Below are 20,769 nucleotides of genomic sequence, written 5' to 3'. Positions count from 1 at the left end.
CTCTGCTCTGGTACAGCGTGCCCCCCGTCTCCATCACGTCCGCCGGGTGAGGGATGGGGACTTGTGTCGCGATCGCACGCTGGCTGCCCATCTGCCCTGTCCCCAGAGGTGCCCTGTCCCCGGAGGCGCCCCCGCAGCTCACGGGGTGCAGGCCACTCTCCACGCCGTCGTGGCCGCCTAGCTTCTGATGCTCCAGGGCGGCTCCCCCACGGCTGTGGGGAGCCCAGGTGAGTAACAGTGTCCCCAGCACCACCCCCTGCCCCAGGGGATGGCGGCCACCGAGCCTTCGGGATGCTGGCCCCTCAGCGGCAGGCGAAGCAAACGCCTCCAGGGCGCAGGTTCCTCCCCCCACTCAGCCCTTCCGGCCTTCCTCCTCGGAGCACCAGGGTTTCTCCAGGCCTCTAGGAGGCTGCCCCCGGGTGGCCCCTGCCCGTGCACGGTCCCTTCGCACACCTCACCTTTCCCCCTGACCTTCAGGGCCCTCCCTGCTCCTGCCAGGACCCGTCGGCAGGTTCCTCGTCCCCACTCAGGTGACACTGTGACCTGACACTAAGAGTTGCACCGGTGGCAGGAGGGAGGTGGCCCTGGAAGGCATGCTGTTGCACCCGGAGAAGCTCCTGTGTCCTCCTCAGGCAGGCAGACGGTTTTGGTGGACACCGAGGCGGACGGGACCACTTGTGCAAGCCCAGGGTCTCCACGTTTCCTGGGGCATCAGCGTGGCTGTCCCCGGCCACGTCTCAGGGTCCCGGTGCTGTGCCCCAGCCAGGGCCCCGAGCTCCATGGAGAGGAGGGAGGGCCTAGGCCTGGGCCAGTCGGACAGGGCCTCTGGCGTGTCCAGGGAGGGACATGGTCACCGTGGGCGCCTTGCAGCTGCCGGAGAGCGGAGCCACGGAGGGCAGGGGTTGGGCTCTGGGCCTCCGTCTCGGCCCCGCGACGTGCAGTCTCATGAAAGCGGAACTAAGGCCCCCGCAGAGTGGAACCCGTGGACGGTTGAGGAGAAGGCTTGAGCACGGAGCCCCCAGGCCGACGGCAGGCGAGGTCGCTCCGGGCCCCTGCAGGCAGGACGGTCGCAGCCCGCGGCGCTTCCTCGGGTCACAGGGCAGCGCAGGGGGCAGGAGTGACGAAAACGTGAACGCGGCGCCAGCCGCTTGGTGCCGAAACCCTGTAACAGGTGGGCGGAGGGGGAATCGCAGCCGAGAGCAGGATGTTCTGAAGTCGGGAGACGGGCACGAAGAGCACGGAAGGGCGGAGGGTGATGCTGCGGCGCCGGGGGCACAGTTCGGGACCTGAGAGGCCTCCTTTATCGAAAACAGAGGATGAACACCCGGAGTCCACCGCCTGCGATCTCCAGAAGGCCCGAGAGGCAGGAGGGAAAGGTAAGAAGAGTGCAAATAGGTCCCATTCGTAGAAACACACGTAGATCGCATTTAATAGTGGGAGGGGGGGAATGCATTTAAATATGAAAAGAGCTGAAATCAGTCCCTGAAGCCAAGAGCCCATCCAAACAAAATAAATTAGAGGGATATTTGGAAGCCACCCAGAGCAGCGTTTCTCAGCCCCGGCGATGCTGACATTTTGAACCGGATCATTACTCGTGGTGGGGGCTGTCCTGCGCGTTTCAGGGTGTGTGTGGCCGCACCCCTGGCTCCGACTACTGGTCACACCCTCCCCCAGATGTGATCCCCAGAAAGGTCCCCGGATATCACCAGACGTGCCCCGGGGAGGAACGGCCCCTGGCGGAGGACCAGTGCTCTGGGCGCAGCACGGCCCCCTGGCATCCGATGGGTTACTGGCTGGTCTCAGCCTTTCAAGGAGCAAATCATTTCTACGGTACAGAGTTTGCTTCTGAGAATTCTTGGAGACTATCGTGTGAGAAGAGAAGCTGGACAAGTGTAAGGTACAAGGGTTTTTTCTTTTTTTCTTTTTTTTTTTAATCTGGGGGCATGGCAGTGAGCAAGGCGCGGAGAGCGCGGAGGTCCGCTCGTGAAAGTCGCTCCTTTTCCAAGTCGGAAAGGACCCAAAGCTTTGGAATAAGGAAGCTGGAAAGAGAGGGTTCCCGTAGATGAGTAAGGACAATAGAACCTCTGATAACACAACATCTTCTAATTGATTACATTTTGGGGCGACCGGGGGGCTCAGCGGTTGAGCATCTGCCTTGGGCTCAGGGCGTGACCCCGGGGTCCCGGCATCGAGTCCCATGTCGGGCTCCCCCTGCCTGTGTCTCTGCCTCTCTCTGTGTCTCTCATGGATAAATAAATAAAATCTTTTAAAAAAAATTGATTACATTTTGCAGGGAAAGGCTATAAAAATGTCACCCAAATGAGGCCAGGAGTGAGAACTCTCAGGCCCCGACGGAGCCGCGTTGTTTGCACGGGTGGCGCCAAGTCCCTGCGCCCACCTACTCTCCAGGGGACCCGTGACTCCTGCGAGGGTGTGGACCCCCCTGTCTGGTCCAGGGGGCCGTGGAGCCCGTCTACCACCACTGTGGTCTCCCGCTCTGGCCCCTTCATTGCGGGGACCTCCTTCCCCGTGGCTGGGGGCGCCCTCCGTTGCCAGGGCTTTGCTGGCAACGAGCAGAGTTTGCTGCCTGTGTCCAGGGGGCTCTAAATCCCCCGGGCCTCCAGGAAGCCGTCCCCGAGCCCGGCTGTGTTCAGCAGACGTGGGGACAAAGATCTCCCCGCCCAGCTGCAGTGGCTACAGGCTCCAGGGACCCGGTTCCCTCAGCGTGGAGGTCCCCCCCCCCCCCAGAGAGCAAGGGGGCTCAGCATGTGACAGGCAGGCAAGGCCTCCTTCCCTCCATGTGTCCCGCCCCATCCGCGCTGCCCCGGGACGGCACCACCAGCACACAGGCCCTGCTCAGGGACTCGGTCTCGCTTTCAAAGTCAAGTTTGTTTCCACCGTCCTCATCATTTAACTCCACGGCGGGGGGCTCACCATCATTGGGTACGGGACCGTGACTTCAGCCTACGCCCTGTCCTGGGGTGCTCGAGTGCCTTGCTTCGTTCCAAATGCCCGTGCCCACCCCTGCCACCTGTGTACATGCGTGTGTGTCACTGTGCTGCCCATCTGGCAAACATGACCCGTTTTAGCCCCAAACCATGCACATTTAGGTAGAAATTCAAAGGACCCATGGAGTCCATTTAGCACCAAATCATGCACAGTTGAGGGACATTAGGGGCAGAAATTCAAACGACCCATGGAGTTGATCTTTCTGAAGAGAAGACATAGAAGGGGCAGGACCTCGATGACTTCGGATCCTCAACGGTTCCAGCCCCCGCGGCTCACTAGGGCCACTGCAAGAATGCCTTGTCCACCAATGTGCTACCTGCCTCCATCCTCTCCATCCGCCACCCCTGCCAGAGTTGTCTTAGCAAAGCAGATTGCATGGTGGCATGTCCCTGTGTCAAAGCTGCAGGGTCTCCCCTGGCGAGGCCAGCAAGGTCTGTGGTTCCACCCCCAGGCACCGACGCCAGCAGCGGCTGGAGGCCTGGGACGGGCAATGGGATCCTTCCCGGGGAGGGCTCAGTACGGGCTCCGTGCCTCCACGCCGCGGTGGGCAGGGCTGCGGGGAGGCCCCCCGAACTCGGGCAGGCCTTCTGGATGGAGGGCGAGAGCCACCTCCTGTCTTGGACAGTGTAGGGAGTGGCCAGGTGGGGAAGCCCCCAGGGAGGGGCAGGACGGAGCAAAAGCAGGTGAAAGCAGGGTGTGCGGGCGTGTGCACGGGAGGGGCCGTGTGGGCCGGGGGGCCGGGACCCGGTGGCCACATGCACCGTTCAGGGGCTGTGAGAGGCCCACACCACCCGAGAACTCAGGGGGAGCCTGAGTCCCCACTTTCTGGTCCCAGGCCACCAACTTAGGGTTTCCCTCAAAGCCCCAGATTAGCTTCCAAGAACGTTCCAGACCGAGTTTGACCGGCCCCCGGCATGCAGAGCCCTCCAGCCAGAGGCACAGCGCGGCTCCCCGAGGAGGCCGGGCACCACCGAGGAGCAGAGCCGCACGTCCCTGAGGCCTGCCCGGCGCCGCACGTGTCCTGAGACGCGGGGCTCGCTCACACGTGATGCGTGTGGCCAGGCGCAAAGACACAGGAGACAGACAAGGGCTGGTGACTCAGTTTGCTGTGCAAGGGGTCGGCCACCGTCACTGTGGTTGGTTCTGAGGCTGGAGGTAGGGGAGCTGTCAGTGGTTACTCCGGGCCTAGTCGCTGGGGCCCCATCGTCCCAGACAACGTCAGGCTCCCGGGGCTGTGACCAGGGACGATGCTGTGACTTCCTGCGCGTCAGGCTTCCGGCCGGTTTGCACAGGGTGTGGGTCGGGCTGCCGTTTGTGTACGCACGGTCTGGCCGTTGTCCGTTTGTATTTCTGTCTCCCAAGTGAAATGGGGGTGGTGGTGGTGGTGGCATTATGGACATGACGATGCTCACCCTGGAGGCAGCGCATTGAGCACCCCGTGCTCCAGCACCTGGGAGGCTGCAGGGGGGCAGGCCTAGCCCAGCGGCCGATGGAAACCTCCTCTGTCTTAGACACGGCGTGGCCACGTGTCCGGGCAGCACGGGGGCGCAAGGACCGTGCCAAGAGACGCATGTGCCCGGGGCCTCCTGGGCCCAGGTTCCGTGAGAACCGTTTTATTGAGACAGATGGTATGCAGTGGATTGAGAAATTGCCACGGTTGGGAAAACAATAAAAAGAAAAAAACCCTTCCAGAAGAAAATACTGAAGAGGAAAGTGCCAGATCGAGGGAGGAAGGCCAGTCTTGAGCATGTGGGAAATTGCAAACTAATTTAAAACAAGCTGAGCTGGGGAGGTGGGGGGGCTTGGCCTGTCCGGGTGCCAGTGCCGGGGGATTTGGCCGGATGGTGGTTCTGAGTGTGTTTCAAGTGCAAGATACACTTTGATTAATTTCTCTAGACTTCACCAGAGTTACACCAGCAACTCCCCGAACACTAATTAAGGCGAAGAGGCGGACAGTGACTCACGCTGGAAAGGGCCCAACTGACGAAACCCTCCCAGCCCTCGGAAAGCATCCGCGGTCCTCAAGGCGAGCACCGCCTTGATCAAGGCAGCTCTGGCGCGAGGTCAGGACGATAATGGAGACAGAGCTCTGATTAATGGGTGTGTGTGCGTGTGTGTGTGTGAGAGAGTGCGTGCACGCATGCATGCACACACGTGCACAGGCTCTGGGTGTGTGCTCCCAGGAAACGCTGGCAGGGCCGCCTTCCCCGCGGGGTCACCCTGCAGGAGGCTGACGGGACCGCCCAGCGCTCAGGGTTCCGACTCCCAGGAAAGCAGTGGAAGCCGGGCCCCCACGTCGATGCCGGGCTCCCCGGCCCCACGACGGCCACCGCATCGCCCCTCCAGCTGGACGCAGCACCCCCAGGCCCTGCTGGCCGCCCCAGCTCTTCTTGAGGCTCCTGTGCTGCAGGACGGAGGCGCCACCCCCGGAGCGTGGTGATGACGTGGACGAGAAAGGATCCACGTCCTGGCGCAGAGGTGGGGGGCATCGAAGAAGACGGGAGGGCACCTAAGAGTGCATTTTCCGTCCAAGGGCCTCAGGCTCTGCTGTGGCCAGACCGTGCGGCTGCAGAGCTGAGGGCCACCTGGCTGGGCCACCGAGAACCCACAGGGTGGGGATCCCCCACACTCCCTGTTCTAGGCGCAGGGCGGAAGGAGGCACCCGCGTGTGCGCAGGAACGCCCGGCCCTCGAGGGGGTTGTGTAAAGTGCACTACATTTGCTTGGGGCAATTTGTCTTCACCCCAGGTCCCTGTGCAATGGTTTGAGAGCAGATAAGAGCCAGCGTGCCGGTCGGAGGAAATATGCTTCTCCAAACCTGCGAAGGACCAAGGCATGGATGCACTTTTCACAGCTGCAGGGTGTGTGTGCGCGTGTTCAACGCAGAGCCGGGGAAATGGGAGGGTCAAGTGCAAGAGCCCTGACTCGCTCTCTGCCCGCCCTACAGCTCTGGGCCGGGGGTGGCTGCAATCCTACCCTGGAAGACAGAGAGGGGCGGGGCGGGGGGGGGGGACCTGCCCAGGGGCCACAGGAGCCGTGGCAGGGAGTGGATGAGGGGACGGCCCTCCCACAGCGGCTGCTGCTCTGGGGGAGGGGGGGACGGTGGAGGGCATCCGGGTCACGTCATCCAGGTCACAAGAAGCCCCACGGGCGCATGTCCCAGACTCAAAAACCTTGTCCAGTTTGCACCCAGAGCACCGACCCAGGAACAGAAATCACAATAAAAAAACGCCAGCACGGTGACCAAGGCACCTTGGATTCTCCACCTATAAAGGAAGTTGGCGATGGTTGATGTCGCACGTCAGCTTGGCAGGGACAAGGGAAGCACAGCTAACTGGCAAAACAGGATTTCTGGGGGCTGTTTGGTGGCGTTTCTGAGGACATCAGCTCTGGAGTCCACAGACCGCGTAGGTGGCCTCAGCAGGGCAGGCGGGCGCCAGCCCATCCGTTAGGGCCACATAAACCCAGAAGGCAGAGGGCGGGTGAGCTCCGTCTCTGCGTGCACCGCGCACCGGGACAGCCGTCCCCTCCCGCCCTGGGACGCTGATGCGCCTCGATTCGCACGGAGCGTCACCCCGGCCTTCTGGGGAGTCCAGTCTGCAGATGGTGGATCGTGGGACTTCGAGGCCCTCCGCATCCCGCGAGCCAATTCCTGTAACGATGTACCTGTGTGTACCCCGTCCGTCCTGTTTCTCTGGAGAACCCCTGTCCAGAAACACTACAGTAAATGTAGGACTTTACCTTTAAAAGGGGGAAGCAGCTTGATGGGAAGGGCCTGGGAAATGCCGACCCTGCTGAGTCACGGGCCAGGGTGGAGAGCGCAGAGGAAGCGCTCCTGAGACACACGGGGTCGGACGGGGACTTCGGGGTGCCAGGGCATGAGCTGCACCACCTGTTCCTCCAGGACTCCCCGGGCCCGCGCACCTGGCACTCAGCTCCTGCCTACTTGGGGTCAAACTCTAGCGCGCTGGGGCAGATGAGGGAGGAACCCATGGGCCTTTGCCACTTGTGTGTCATTTCCCCATTCACACCCCGGCATGGGGGCAGGGCTGTTGGTCCAGGTGTGGCACAGGCGGGGGGCGCACACCTGGGCCCCCCCCCCCCCGCAGGCTGTCAGCTCTCCTGGGAGGGGCTGCGCCCTTCACTTGGGGAGGCAGTGGGGGCCAGCACCCCGCCCAAGGCAGATGCGCGTGCGGCAGCTGACTCCACACTGGATGCGCCGATCCCAGGTGCCAGCCCAGTGCCGGGCCTGCGGTGGGAGCAACACACGCCGGCCAGGCCTTCGGGCTTTTCCTGCACCTGACACAGGCACGGAGGGAGAAGGGCAAGGGCAAGGTCCACCCCTGTCCCTTTGTGCCTTACCAGACAGCATAAGGACACACTGCTTTGACGTCACCAGCCCAGGTCCTGATGTGGACGCTGCTGGGACATCACCAGCTCAGGGCCCCATAGGGATGCTGCTGGGATGTCACCAGCCCAGGGCCACATACGGATGCTCTGGGATGTCACCAGCCCAGGCCCTGATGTGGACGCTGCTGAGACATCCACAAGCACACGTACCTAAACTGTGCTTCCAACATGGAAGAAAAAAGAATTCAAAGGTTTCAGAGGCTTGGAAATCATGAGGTCTTGCATCTCTCTCATGGAAAGAGGGGACACCCCAAGTGGGGTGGTGACCAGCTGAAGGCCATCCCCTTTTGACAAGTGCTGCTGTGTTCACATGCACGGTGGTCAGCGTCCCTCCTGCTTCCCCAGGGCTCTATGCCCCCAGCCCCCGGCCCCCAGCCCCCAGCCCCCGCTGCAGCTCCAGTTACACATCCTTTTGGCTTCAGCTCCCGCCCCGTGAGATCCATCTCTATGCACCCCGGTTCCCAAGGGGACTCTGCTCATCATCTCGACCAGGCCACCTGGGCCACCCAGGCCACGGTGGGTCGTGGCAGCTCAGGGGTCGGCCGCGTCCAGTCGGGTCCAGCCTCCACCCTCTCGGGCCGGCGGGGGAGGGCGCTGCGGTGGGGGTGGCCGTGCAGAGATGAGGCTGTTTACTCAGCAGAGCCGTGGGCAGGGAGATAGTATCAACACCGGAGACATAAAAATGAAGGCAGGGAGATTTTCCTTTTGTTTCTTACGAATTCTTACAACTCCCCAAATGGACAGTGGGAGGACCTGGGTCTGCAGGGTCGGCAGGACCATCCAGCGAACAGAATGTGCAGCTTTTTCCAACTTGATTGGCTCTGAAGTTTTTTTGTTTTTTGTTTTTAATCTGTGAATTGTTGGGTCAATTCCAACATCATAAAGCGCCAGCTTTTGTTAATCTTGGCATTGAAATGATGTGTTTTCAAAATCTGAACCAAACCAAAGAAGTAACCAGTCAGCGGAGGAAGCCTAGAGAAGTAACACACCGTTTTCTGGGGAATCTGCTAAAAAAAAAAAAAAAAAATACATCAATGGGGGAAAAGGCGGTCTGCTGTGTGCTGAGTGACCGTGTAACCCCACGCTGTGGGAGGGGTGAGGGCTTTGGTCCGAGCTGTGCAGGGGGGACGTGGGGGAGACGGATGTGTCACCCGAGGTCCTGGTCACTCGAGCTCACCTCTGGATCGTGCGGCTCTCACCCTCCGGGCAGAGGGCGGCTGCGGGCAGCATCACCCCCGGAGCGACAGGGGCGTGAGGACAGGCTGTCGGGGCCTTGACCCCGGGAGAGGGTTTATTTTCACCGTGTGGGTCAGAAACGCAAGCTGCCCACCCGTCAGGCTGCCGACCCCGGGTCACATGACCTCTGCTGGGACCACACGTCCGTCCAGGGGCCCGGACGCCGGGGACTGAGCTGCTCTCACCTGACCTTGCTCCCGGTCTCTGGGCCCCGAAGAGGCGGCCCGTGGGCAGGTTCCCCGGGGGACAGCAGGAGTCTGGGCCGCCCTCGCGGCTGTGGGGGTGATTTGCTCCGGGTCGGCCTGGGACCCTGGCAGCTTCAGTGACTCCTTCCTCTTGGACGAGAGCGGTGGAAACAGGCCACGGGCTGGGGCTGTTAGGTCGGATCAGAAAACGGGGTCTCCGCGTCAGGCTCCTGGCATGGAGCCTGCTTCTCCGTCCTCCTGGGTCTCTGCCTCTCTCTCTCTCTATGTCTATCATAAATAATAAATAAATAAATATTAAAAAAAAAAAAAAGAAAACAGGGTCTCTGTTCCTCTCCTTCTACGGCGGGAACAGGATCACAGTCAGGCCCTTCCAGCCTGGGCGCGGAGCCGGCGACCCTCCTGCTCACCTGGACTCCCCCAGCCTTGCACCTGGTGGTCTCTACCCTCATGCTCACCTGGACTCCCCCAGCCTTGCACCTGGTGGTCTCTACCCTCCTGCTCACCTGGACTCCCCCAGCCTTGCACCTGATGGTCTCTACCCTCATGCTCACCTGGACTCCCCCAGCCTTGCACCTGGTGGTCTCTACCCTCATGCTCACCTGGACTTCCAGAGCCTTGCACCTGGCTGTTTCTATTTTCCTCATAGTCATTGTAAAGGTTCCTACTTGGATGTGGATTATTCTGATGCTTATATGTCAAAACAGGTTTTCCTTTTCCCCTCATAAAATTCTGCGCTCATGTGGATCGTTGGCAAGCAGTGATCTCATTTCTGTTTGTTGGACTCTCTTAGGACTTTTTACAGTCTAAACAGACAGGAAATCCAGTTCAAAGGGATGCAAATGACGGGGGGGGGGTCAGCCGCCTTCAGGAGCCGTGTGATCCAGGAGCTCTGTAATGCAGAGCGACAGGAGCCTCAGCCCTGCTCCCCTCGTGGTTGGCCCCACCCCAGGCTGACTGTCCCCGCCCTGAAGGAAGGGAGTCATCTCCAGCGGGACTCCTGAGGTTCCCTGAGCCACTTCTGTGTCTTCTTCACCGGAGCTACTTTCTTCAAGTGCCCCGGGGTCCTGGGCGACAGCCGTGGAGGGGGCCATGCACTGGGAGGCACCTGTCTGAAGGGCTCCCCGAGCGGTCCAAGGCTCAGCCCCGTGGGTTGGGCTGGCTCAGAAGGGGGGTGCCTCCCACCGCCACTGCCCCTGGGTGTGGGGGGTCAGAGATGCTCAGGGGGTCCCCAGCAGGGACTCAGCAGCACCTCAAGGCCGGGAGCTGCCCCCAAGCCCATGGCCTGCTGTCCCTGTCCTTGAGACGCCGGGCTTGCACCTGGCCACTCGGCTGCCCGCCCCCCTCCGTGGTCAGGCCCGCCACCTCTCCCCGCCTGCCTAGCACCCCCTGAGCTCCTCCGGTGCAGCAGTGGTTGACAGAGGGCCCTCGTTCTCCTCCTGGAGGAGCTCTGTGCCCTCCCCTCCCCTTACTGTCTGTGTGTCTGTCCCCCTGGCTGCCTCTCCTGCACACACACCGCAGCCCGGGGCTCCAGGCTCCCCCATCCCTGAGCACACGGGGCCTCCCTGCGGCTCCCTGTCCCCAAGGCGCTCCCTCCTCCTGGAGTCAGGCCGCCCCGTGCCCTCCACATTCCAGCCGCTGGTGGGCTCTCCCTGGGGTCACAGGGCACCAGCCCCCCTCCCTCCATGCACCCTGCCCTGCAGAGTGGTGGACGCTCCTCCTCACCTGTCGTCCTGCTCAGCATCACTGCACTGTCAGGTGCCTCGGCGACCTGGCCTGGTCCCACCACGCACCCCCCCAACCCCCGCCGGGAGCTGCATAGCCTCCCCTGACCCTTCATTCCAGGTTCTGGATCCAAACCCCAGTGCCTCCTGGACACTTCACAGGCGTGCCCCCTCCTGGACTCGAATGTCACCTGCCCTGGCTGGCTGCTCCCGCTGGGGGGCTCCTTCACCGTCCAGAGCAGGAGCGCCCCGGCCCCTGTGCACTTCTCTCCCACCGCCACAGAGCGCTGCACCTCTGACTGGCCTCCCTGCCCCCGCCCCCCAGCACCTGCTGCTCTAATGTCCGGGCGCTCAGCACCCGGTGACGGAGGGTCCCATCACTGCCCTCCCCTGAGCCCATTCGTGTCCCAGCCACCACGAGGACCCGGCCCTCCCTGAGCGCAGGGCAGTGTTGGAGTCGTTCTGCTGCAGCTCCTTGAGCTGGAGCTCCTCTGGGGCACCCCTGGGAAAGCCTGGGAGCATCGGATGACCCTCTTCCTAAGCACCTCCTTTGAGCACAGCCCCAATTTCCTCGATCGTTTAGACGGCTGAAGACACCCTCGGGGAGGCTTGCTGGGATGCTCCCCTGAATATGGAGGTGCCAGGAAAATGGGGGGAGGCGGAGAGGATGTGGGGGGGCAGCCGAGGGGCGTGGGAGGCAGAGATGCCTCTGCTGGCCCTTCCCATCCTCACCTGAAACCGCTGCGCCTTGGGGGCCGAGGACGTTTAGCTGAGCCCGGCTTCTGCGGACAGGGCGCTCACTGTTTCAAAGAGAAACCAAAGATCCTACGGAGTTGGGGTGTGTGCAGAGAAAGCACCGTCCCCACATCTCCCTGCTGAGTGGGTGGGTAGGCTTGCGAAGGGCGAACGTGAGGCCTGGGGACTCCAAATTAGCCCTGAAGTCACCGCAGGGAGCACGTGTCCTCAGCACGTGTCTGAGCTCAGAGCAGCAGGTCACACCGTCCCTGCAGGCCACCTGAAGGCTGCGTGAGGTCACCCCTTCCGTGGGCAGCTCTCCTGCCCAGGTGGCCCTACTATGAGAGGCCCCATAGAACCCCCATAACGGGTCGAGTCACGGTGAGACTACCGGGAAAACGTGTCTGTGTAGACTGCTTATTGTCATGAAGCCCCTGAGGAAGGTCCGCCGGGAGTTGGAGGTGCAGAGCGCAAGTGCGGCCTTAACGGGGCCTCTGTCCCGCTCATTCCGGGAACACGGCGTGACACATACCACAAATGACAGCTGCGGAGCAACTGAAAGAGCAGAAAGAAGCTGCTGGTGAAAGCAGAACTGAAACCAGCCGTGTTTCTTAGAGCCTCGGACTGGCAGCGTGGGGTGCAGCCGGCGGACATTTCGGAGGCTCGGGGGCGGGGGTGGGGAGGCCTCAGTGGGGGGGCCGGGCTGTCCTCGGGGGACGGTCGCTGGTCCTACTTTATCCCCGGCCTCTCTGGCCGCTGCCGGGGAGTGTGACTCTGGGCCCTGGAGGGAGGCCTCAGATGCTCGGGACCCAGGCAGTCCGGCCTCCTGGCCCCGGCGGGCTGTGCCCGGATGGAAGCGCCGTGAGAGCTGCCTCCCTCCCCGGAGAGGCGGGAGGAGGGTCCCCCGTGTCAGTCCCCCAGGGCCGCTCACGAGCCTGGTTCACCGCCCACACGGGCTGCGCAGTGGAGCCACCTGGCCCAAGCACGTGGACTCGGGCCGACATCGAGCGGGTGAGAAGCGTGGCCTGGTGCAGTTGGCCAGCGTCGTGCAGAGCTCCGGGTGCCGGCAGGCCCGTCCTCCCACCCGGGGGACACTGTGGCCGCGGCTGAGCCGAGCACCTGCGGGGGTAGAGCCCCTCCACCGGGCACCGAGGCCGGGCCGCGGGGGAGGAGGGCCCAGGGCGTGTGCATGGAACAGCCATGGGGGGACGACTAGCCCACCCCATTCTTCAGGGACCCCTGCTGACACGGGGGCGCCCAGCCAGGCCCTCTCGGAGGGGTTCCAGCCCACGCCCGTCTGGTGCGCCATGCTGAGCCTCTTTTTCTGTGAATTATGTCTGGAGACCTCTTAAAACAGACCTCTAAATGGGGAGCGGCATCTGACATCCCGTCCAGGAGGGCTCACGATGCTGACAATTCACCCCCCTTCCTTAGGAGGAGGAGCCGGCGTGTTCTGGGGAGCGGCTGCGGAGAAAGTTCTCATACAAGGAAGACGGACAATTACTGTCCAAGAGCGCGGCTTCATGGGACAGCTACTGTGGGGCAGGTGCTGCGGGGTAGGTACTGCAGGGCAGGTGCTACGTATGGGGCAGGTACTATGGAGCAGGTACTGTGGGGCAGGTACTATGTACAGGGCAGGCACTACAGGGAAGGTACTACATATGGGACAGGTACTGCAGGGCAGGTACTGTGGGGCAGGTGCTAGAGGGCAGGTGCTATGGGGCAGGTGCTACATTTGGGGCAGGTGCTACGGGGCAGGTGCTAACATTCGCGGCAGGTGCAGACGGCGCCTCTCCCTCCCCTGACGGGAGACCTCGGGATCGGGTCTGAACGCCCTTGATTCTGTTATTGCCTGAGGAGACGGCCCCAACTTGCCTGGTTCGGACTAGGAAGATCCCGAGTGCATAAAGGCCCAAGGGCGGGCGGCTGGGGTCCGGCGCTGGAGGACCGCCCTTGGAGCAGACCCCCCGCCCCCCGCCCCCCGACAGCCTGGGACCTGGCAGCGTGGAAGTTCTACGGAGCCCGCGACACCAGACCCTGTCGTGCCGCCTGGAGGCCAGGAGATGTAATGGCCCCGACGGGGCGAGGATGGACGCGGAGACGAGAGTCCCTCAGCGGCCCGGGGTACCCGGCAGGCGAGGGCAGGGGCCTGTTCTGCTCGCCACCTCTGGAAAGGAGCTCCTGAACTTCGGCGAACTTTCCAGAAGACTTGAGAGGTCGGGCCCAACTGGGTGTGGGAGGGGGGACCCCCGCCCTCTGCCCCCCACCCCCGAGGTGCACTTTGAAGCGGAAGCCCTGCTTGTGAATGGTTTATGGCACAGCCGCCCTGTTCTAGCTTCGACGTGGAGGGGGGGGGCGACCAGCCAGGCGGCACAACTTCGCGGGTGGGATGGGGACCCAGACAGAGCGCCTCCCCTTGGGGCCGGAATCTGGCAATGAGCCAGAGCCCCCTCTCCTTTCCAGCAAGAGGAGGGTGGGTGTCTGCGGGCAGAGTCCGAGGCGGGCTGCGAGGCCTCCCCGTCCTGCCCTCGGGGGGCGGGGACAGGAGCGGCCACTCTGCCTCGCGTCCACGGGGGACTTCGCTCCGGGGTCAGCACCACTGGGGGCGCCGGGAAACACAGGAAACATTCCCCGTGTCCTCCGTTTCCGTGGCTGCTAAGCTGGGGCCCCCGTGGCCTCGACAGCACCCTGCCCTCCTTCCTCGGCCGGGCACTCAGGCCCGCCCCGCTGCTCTCGGGCATTTCTGCCGTCATTTCACTCGCCACCAAGCAGGCACGCGGGCAGGGCCTTGGTCTCGGGCCCCCCAACAGTGCGCCACGCACACGCACGGGCAGCTGAGCAACAGATGTGTGTGCTTGCTCGCTCGCTCTCCCCCAGTCCTGGAGGGGGCGGGCCGAGCCCAGGGCGCCGGCAGGGTTGCTCCTTCCAGGCCCGAGGGAGAACCTGTTGCTGCCCCCCTTGGCTTCCCGGCGGCTGTTTTCTCCCTGTGTCTTCACGCAGCTCCCCCCTCCCAGATCCGTGTCCTCATCTCTCCTTCCAAGCACACCTGTCACGTGGGACTGAGCTCACCCTAATGACCTCGCTTTTACCTCTGCAAACACCCCAGCTCCAGGTGAGGTCACCGTCTGAAATATCAGGGCCTGAACTCCAACGTAGGAGAAAGGGGGACACGATTCAACCCATAACCCAACCTGCAGGGCTTTTCCAGGGCACTGGGTCCACCACCGGGGTTTATGGGAGAAACTGAGGCAGGGAGCGGGAACATGGGCAGCAACAGCAGCTCCCATCCCGGGACGCTCCATTCTAGGCGCTCGCTGGGTGCCAGGAACTGAACTGCGCGTAGCTCGTGCGTGGCCCACCCAAGCCCGACGCCCACCCCTGAGGCAGGTGCGTGGGCATCCATGATGCCGATGAGGACGTCACCCGCCAGAAGGGCGGGGAGCAGAAACCAGTCCCTGGATGTGGGTGCTTAGCGCTTGCTCGTCCCCTCATTTAGTTAAGCTCCCTGTGGGGTGCTGGCTCCCTGAGGTCTTCTCTAGGGCCCAGCCCGGCTCCCGCTTCTCCTTTGCTCCCCGGGGTCACCAGGTAGGTGTCTGTCGAGGCCCTGTGCGCCTCCAGCTGAGCGCCTGCCCACGGCCCGCAGGGTTTACCGGTGATAGGAGAGTTACCGCCTCATGCAGAGCCCCCGCCCCCCAAGGCCAAAATAACCCAGATCGCCGGCGGAGTCCCGGGCGGCTGTGTCCGTCCTCCACCTGTGGCAAGAACCTTGACATTGCTCGGTCCCCGGCCACCTGCAGGGTTCTTGGCAGTGATCACCACTGCCGCCCCGAGCCCACGCCCCCTCCCTCACCTCTCCGTCTCCCCACCCGCCCTGCCATGAAGTCCAGACACCGACAACACCCAGGACATGTCCCAGACAAGGCGACAGACCCGTTCCATCGGTCTAAGCTTGGGGAGGGGGGTGGGTCGGGTCACGGAGTCAAGACGGCCTGAGTGCTCTGGACTGCAGGTTGGCCCTCCCGCCCACGCCCCACGCCCACGCCCACGCCCAGGCTGGGGAGGAGGGGCTCCGGCAACGCTTCTGATCCTCCTGGGCCGCAGTCGGAGGGAGAGAGCGGGTCGGCCCGGGAGCGTGTAGGCAGATGGACCCGGAGCGCGTGGGCAGCGACGAGAATGGGATGGAGCCAACGTGCCACCACCACGCTAGGTGCAGGAAGTGGAGACGTGACAGTGTTAGCTGGAGTATAAATCCTTGGCCACGCTGTTCCTCAAATACCGATGATTAATATTAATATTGCCTCCTCCTCCTGCGTGGGGGCGCAGTGAGGCCAGCGGCTCCTGTGCCTTGGGGGTGGGGGGGGCGGAGCAGCTGGCGGGGAGGAGCCCGGTGCCCGGGGCCGCTCGTTTGTACAGGAATCCTGGAAACGTGAAGGCTCTGTTGGGCGCCCTTCCCAGGACGTGTGTCCCGTCCATCTCCCGAGACGCTAATCTCCCACGGACCCAGATGGGCTCTGTCGTGCCTTCTGGAAAATGTTTCCCATGATTTACGTGTTATGACCTTTTTCAGTGTAAACTTGTGGGGCTGCCGTCCCCGTTCTATTAGGAGCTGGCTGATTTGGTCGAGGAAGGGAGATGCGTACAGGTGAGGGGTGGGCTGAGGCCTCGGGCTGGGGAGGACCGTCCTCTTCATAAGGGCCAGGCCCGCAGGTGGAGAGAACCCCTCCCAGAGTGTTTGTGTCCGGTGGGGAATGGGATCCAGGGGCAGAGGGGGTGTCCAGGTCCCAGGAGATGACCTTGGCTCTTTCCGTGGACTCAAGGCCCGGGGTCCCCTGCTGGAGGCCCTGAGCTCGACCCTGGCTCCCCCAGGGCAGGCCGGGCATCTGGGAATTTTGCAATCTGGAAGCGAAGAAAGCAGCTCCCCATGGACACCCCGTCTGCACACTGTGTGCTGTCATCTCGTGTCGTTTTTCTTTGGAATTGCCCGAAGGAGACGTGCTGGCGTGGCTAAAGGCCTCTGCAGGACCCCGCAGGACAGCACAGGGCAGACCTGGACCCTGCCTGCTGGGGCCACGGCTGCCCAGCTCGGTCTTCCCGAAGCCTCTACACGGGGTACGTGTGTGTGTACAGGTGCGCACACAGGTGTGCATGCCCATGTGTCGTCAGTGCCGGAGGGACCAGGCCCCGAGACGGGTGCACGAGGCCTCTCCGGGTGGTGCCAACCCCGAGGGAAGCTGGTGCTGCCTCAAGGAGGAGCCAGCCAGGCGATGGAGTTGAGGTCTGGCCGGTGTCCCAAGAGCTCCGGCCCTTCCAGGGGCACCGGGCAGTAGTTCCAGCCGAGAGAGAGATTCATGGGTCCTGCTCCCTAGGATCCTGTGTGGGAGCTGGGGGGGGGGGCTCTGCTGGCCCCTCGTCCGTGGACAGCTCTGTATCAGCTGTCCCCCCGCCTGCGCCCCAGGGCTGTGACCTGGTGACTTGCAGCTCCCAGGCTGGAAGCCTTTGACCTGGAGGCCACTCGCACCCCCTGCTGGTGTCCACAGATATGGCAAAGGGCTCACAGGCCAGCAGGTGGGGCCTGGGACGCCCTGCCCCTCGGGGACCTGTGTCTGCACCATTAGCTGGCCCGCGTGGACCCAGCCCCCAGCCAGATCCTCCTCCTTAGCCACAGACCGCGGCCCTCCTGGGGTTTCTGTGCAAGGACCCCAGCCTTACCTGTACCTACAGGTGCTCCTCCTGCTGTGCGTACAAGGCTCTGGGGGCTGGACAGGTGCATGTGCAACCCACGGTGAGCACAGGGCTTAGCCGTAGTCGGAGAACACGACGGCGTAGCATGAGTGCAGGGCAAGGAGGCGGGGAAGGAGCCAGCGGGGGAGCGCTGACCCCGGACAGTGGCGATGGGACACCCGAGGGACACGGTCTCCATCTCACCACCGGGACGTGGTCTGGAGAGCGGCGGGCACTTCGGGGGAGGCAGCCGCCGAGGAGCCGGACCCACGGAGGGGCTGAGGCCAGCCTCACCCGCGTTCCCAGGCCTGGGCCCGTCCCACTCGGACCGCGGCGTCAGGGACGGCGGCTTCTAGAACGTTTTACAACGACCCACGACATAAACGACCTCACATCCTTTCTCGTCCCTTCTAAAGCGAAACGACTGTCCCTTTCCCGACTTTCCCGGGCCGACTCCGTGCTGCGAGGTACAGAAGAGGACAGGGAAGACCGGGCTGCACGGACGTCTTTATTATTCCTGGGAGGGGGGCGGGGTACACAGCCACGTTGCAGTCACCGAGCTCGTTAAAAATATCTCAATAAATAAAACAAATAAGCAACATATACACTGAAACAGAAAATATTTTAAAAATGGTTAGCTGAGCAAATCAGGAGAAAGAGAAGAGGCGAGGTGTGAGGAGGATTCCAGGCTTACGTGGAACAGTCATGCAGAGGCTGCGGGGCGGGGAACGCGAGGTTCTTTTTCTGAGAGCCTTGGTCCAGTTTAAACAGAATTGTACAGGAATGCATTTCTGTTTTATTAAAAAAATATACATTAAAAAGGCACTTGGAAGGAAATACAAATCCAAAATTTAAATCCTTGTAAATATGTTCCTGAATCTAGAGATTTTCAGAAAGAATACATCCACCCCTCCCCCCCAACAACAACAACAAAAAATAAAACCCAGAAGAAAAGATCCAAACAGTGGCGAGGATGCCAAGGAGCATGTCACCGGCGAGGAGGACCGCGAGTGGCATGCCCTGCGTGGGGACCGTGTCTGGGGACGAGGTGGCGCGGTCCGGGTTCTTCCCTTCCATGCTGCCGTCCCCTTGTCTGAACGCTGTGCCGAGAGCGGGCTGGGCGGCCCCCTTGAGGTCGTTCAGGTTTCAGAAGTGACAGACGAGGAGGCGTCCCAATTCCGCTGAGCCTCGGCCCCACAGGACAGCCTGCAAGACACGGAGGAGGCAGGTGAGACCCCACTGCGCACGGGTGGGGGTGTGTGTGCTGTGGGTACGTGTGTGGCACACATGTGGTGTGTATGTGGGTGTGCGTGGCGTGTGGTGTGCGCAGGCCGAGGCCATCTCATCCCGCGGTCACTCGTGCCTCTGGCACCCCCCTGTGGGGGGCGTCCACAGGCCCGCGGGTGACCGTGCAGCGCATCCCGCCCACGAGCCCCGCCGCCGCAGCATGGCCCGTGGGGATGGCCTGCGAGGCCTCGGGTCGGGAGTGGTGCAGACGGGGCCACGCTCTCCCCCAGACCCCTGCTGCTCCTGCCCAGCTGACCTTGCAGCCTGGGCGGTGGGGTCAGAGGAAGACTGGGGGGTGGCAGAGACGGGGAATGCAGGAGTGGGGTCCCCGACTCCTGCGGTGCTGCGTGTGCACCCGACGCTCGCCAGAGAGGATGCACTGGGCACAGCTCGGGGCAGGCTGCATGATCACCCCGCTTCACCCCCCCCCGATCACCCCACATGTGGCCGTGGCCAGCCGGAGGTCGGGGGTCCGGGGGTGGGAACCCCTGGGGGCCAGGGGGTACCCCCGCCGGCGTGTCCGGTCAAGGACCCTATGCCTGCTGGAGACATCCTGCATCCGGGTGCCGATGGGGGAGCCTGAGGACGGCGGCCCACACCTTGCCCCAGGGTGGTGGCTCGTGGCTCCAGCGACTTCCAACCTGTCACCGGCCGTTCTGGGGGCGGGGGGCTGCTGATGGCCTGGCCCTGCGGAACCCCAGGATGGCATCCTCCCCAGGAGCCCCTGAACCCTGTTAGGGAGTCTTTAAGGCTGGCTGCGGGGTGCTCTGGGTCCCGCCTTCAGTGCCTCCCCCGGGGCCTGACGCACAGGGTGTGCACTTCCACTTCGGGAGGGTGGACAGACGGGGCCAGATCAACGTCACAACCAGACGAGACAAGTCGATGCATCGAGAGCCCCCCAAGGGCCCCCTTTGTGCCAGGGCTGCCCTGGAAGTGGGGGTGAGCTGGCCCATGAGACGGGCCTTCGCCCTGATGCACCGTGGGGGGCGGCTACAGACCTCAGGGCTGAGCCTGGAGGAGGAGGACTATGAGGAGGAAGAAGAGGAGGAAGAGGGGAGAAGGAGAAGGAGGAGAGGAGGGAGGGGAGGGGAGGGGGAGGGTAATGAGGGAGAGGAGGAGGAAGTGGGAAGAAGTGAAGGAGGAGGGGAGGAGGAGGGGAAGGGGAAGATGGGGGGAGGAGAGGAGGAGGAGAGGATGAGGAGGAGGAAGGGAGGAGGATATGAGGAGGGGAGGAACAGGGAGGAAGGAGGGCTGCCCGAGGCCGGCAGGGGCCTGGGGTCGGGAGGAGTCAGGAATGGCTTTACCAAGGAGAAGGGTCAGCATGAGGAATGTCCCTGCAGGAGCGGTGGAGGTGGAGGACAGGCACCCCACGGCCTGGGACCACGATGTGTAAAGGCACCAAAACACGAAGGGTTTTGGATAGAGCAGTGAGTGACGTCTCCATCGGGGTGGGGGGGTGTCCCTGATGCTCCTGCGCAGGGGGCAGCACGCCCTTTCCTCCTGTCCCTGTCCCCCCAGCTCCCTCCCCGCAGAGCCCCAGAGACCTCCAGAAGCCCCCGCTGAGCCAGGACAAAGGTCCCAGGATGCTCAGACACTGCCCCCCAGACACGTGGCGTGCTTCCGCGCACACTTCCCTTCTTTCCAGCCCCCAGCACCCCACCTACGCGGGCCTTCCTGAGCGGCCCCGGCACAAAGTCAACGGCCGCTCTCGGAGAATGTGGTTGTAATTAGATAATGACTCGGGGGGCAGCGAGAGAAAGCTGAATGGGAGCCTTCCTCCGAGGGAGGGAATAATTACAACAGTTTTTGATATATGAGCTGCGCCAACCCTCCAAGGGGAAACACGGACCGTCCATGAAGAGCAAGAAACGACAGAGGCCGTCCGTCCCCCAGCAGTGGTGACTTCAGGGTGTGCCGCGTGCTCGCCCGCGGGGCCCAGGCGCGGGCAGAAAGGGGCAGGTTCCCTAGTCTTCTTGACTGGGAGCCCGTGGGCCTGGCCTCCTTGATGTCGCCCTGACCCCAGGGCGGACATGGGCAGCGCTCTCGGCAGCAAATACGAAACAGCTGGGGCCCAGGACAGCCTCCCGCATAGACCAGCCACCTGAAACCGTGCGCTGGGACCTGTGTGCAGTCCGCTCCCTGCATCTGCCTGCCTTGCAGGGGAGGGGGGTGGCGGGCAGAGCTGCAGAGCAGCGGCTACCCTGGGAGAGCGCCTCTACTCCTCTCGCCCACGCCCTTGGGCACGAACGCACAGGAAAGGGTCTGCATTGACTCTCATTTCCAGGACCTGACCCAGGAAGTGAAACACCAACGCAAACTCTCCAAAAAGTGAGGCAGGGGCTGAAGGGGGAAGAGTGTCTTATAAGGCCTTCCACGCATCCACCCACCCACCCACCCACCGTCCATCCACACATCTACCCACCACTCCCCCTTCCGTTCCATCTA

General features: G+C 63.0%; 1 protein-coding gene and 1 long non-coding RNA gene across 3 annotated transcripts in view; both read right to left on the bottom strand.

Moving 5' to 3' along the window:
- Positions 1-7,807: 7,807 nt before the first annotated feature.
- On the bottom strand, positions 7,808-11,834 carry LOC144296559 (uncharacterized). The gene is made up of 3 exons (XR_013363648.1): positions 11,314-11,834; positions 8,840-9,127; positions 7,808-8,422 (listed from the first exon to the last, which is right to left on the bottom strand). It is a non-coding gene; the product is annotated as an uncharacterized LOC144296559 (long non-coding RNA).
- Positions 11,835-17,524: 5,690 nt separating this feature from the next.
- TWIST2 (twist family bHLH transcription factor 2) overlaps positions 17,525-20,769 on the bottom strand; it is a 51,042-nt gene continuing 47,797 nt past the window's right edge. For both annotated transcript variants that reach the window (XM_077869458.1, XM_077869457.1), the window contains exon 2: positions 17,525-18,243. In XM_077869458.1, coding sequence (XP_077725584.1) covers positions 18,177-18,243 — 67 coding nt within the window. In that variant the 3' untranslated portion in view covers positions 17,525-18,176. The remainder of the gene's footprint in view (positions 18,244-20,769) is intronic.

The sequence above is a fragment of the Canis aureus genome, chromosome 24 (assembly GCF_053574225.1).
Source record: "Canis aureus isolate CA01 chromosome 24, VMU_Caureus_v.1.0, whole genome shotgun sequence".
Lineage (NCBI taxonomy): Eukaryota > Metazoa > Chordata > Mammalia > Carnivora > Canidae > Canis > Canis aureus.
Note: the sequence above shows the minus strand (reverse complement) of the source record. Positions and strands in the feature narration are given on the sequence as shown.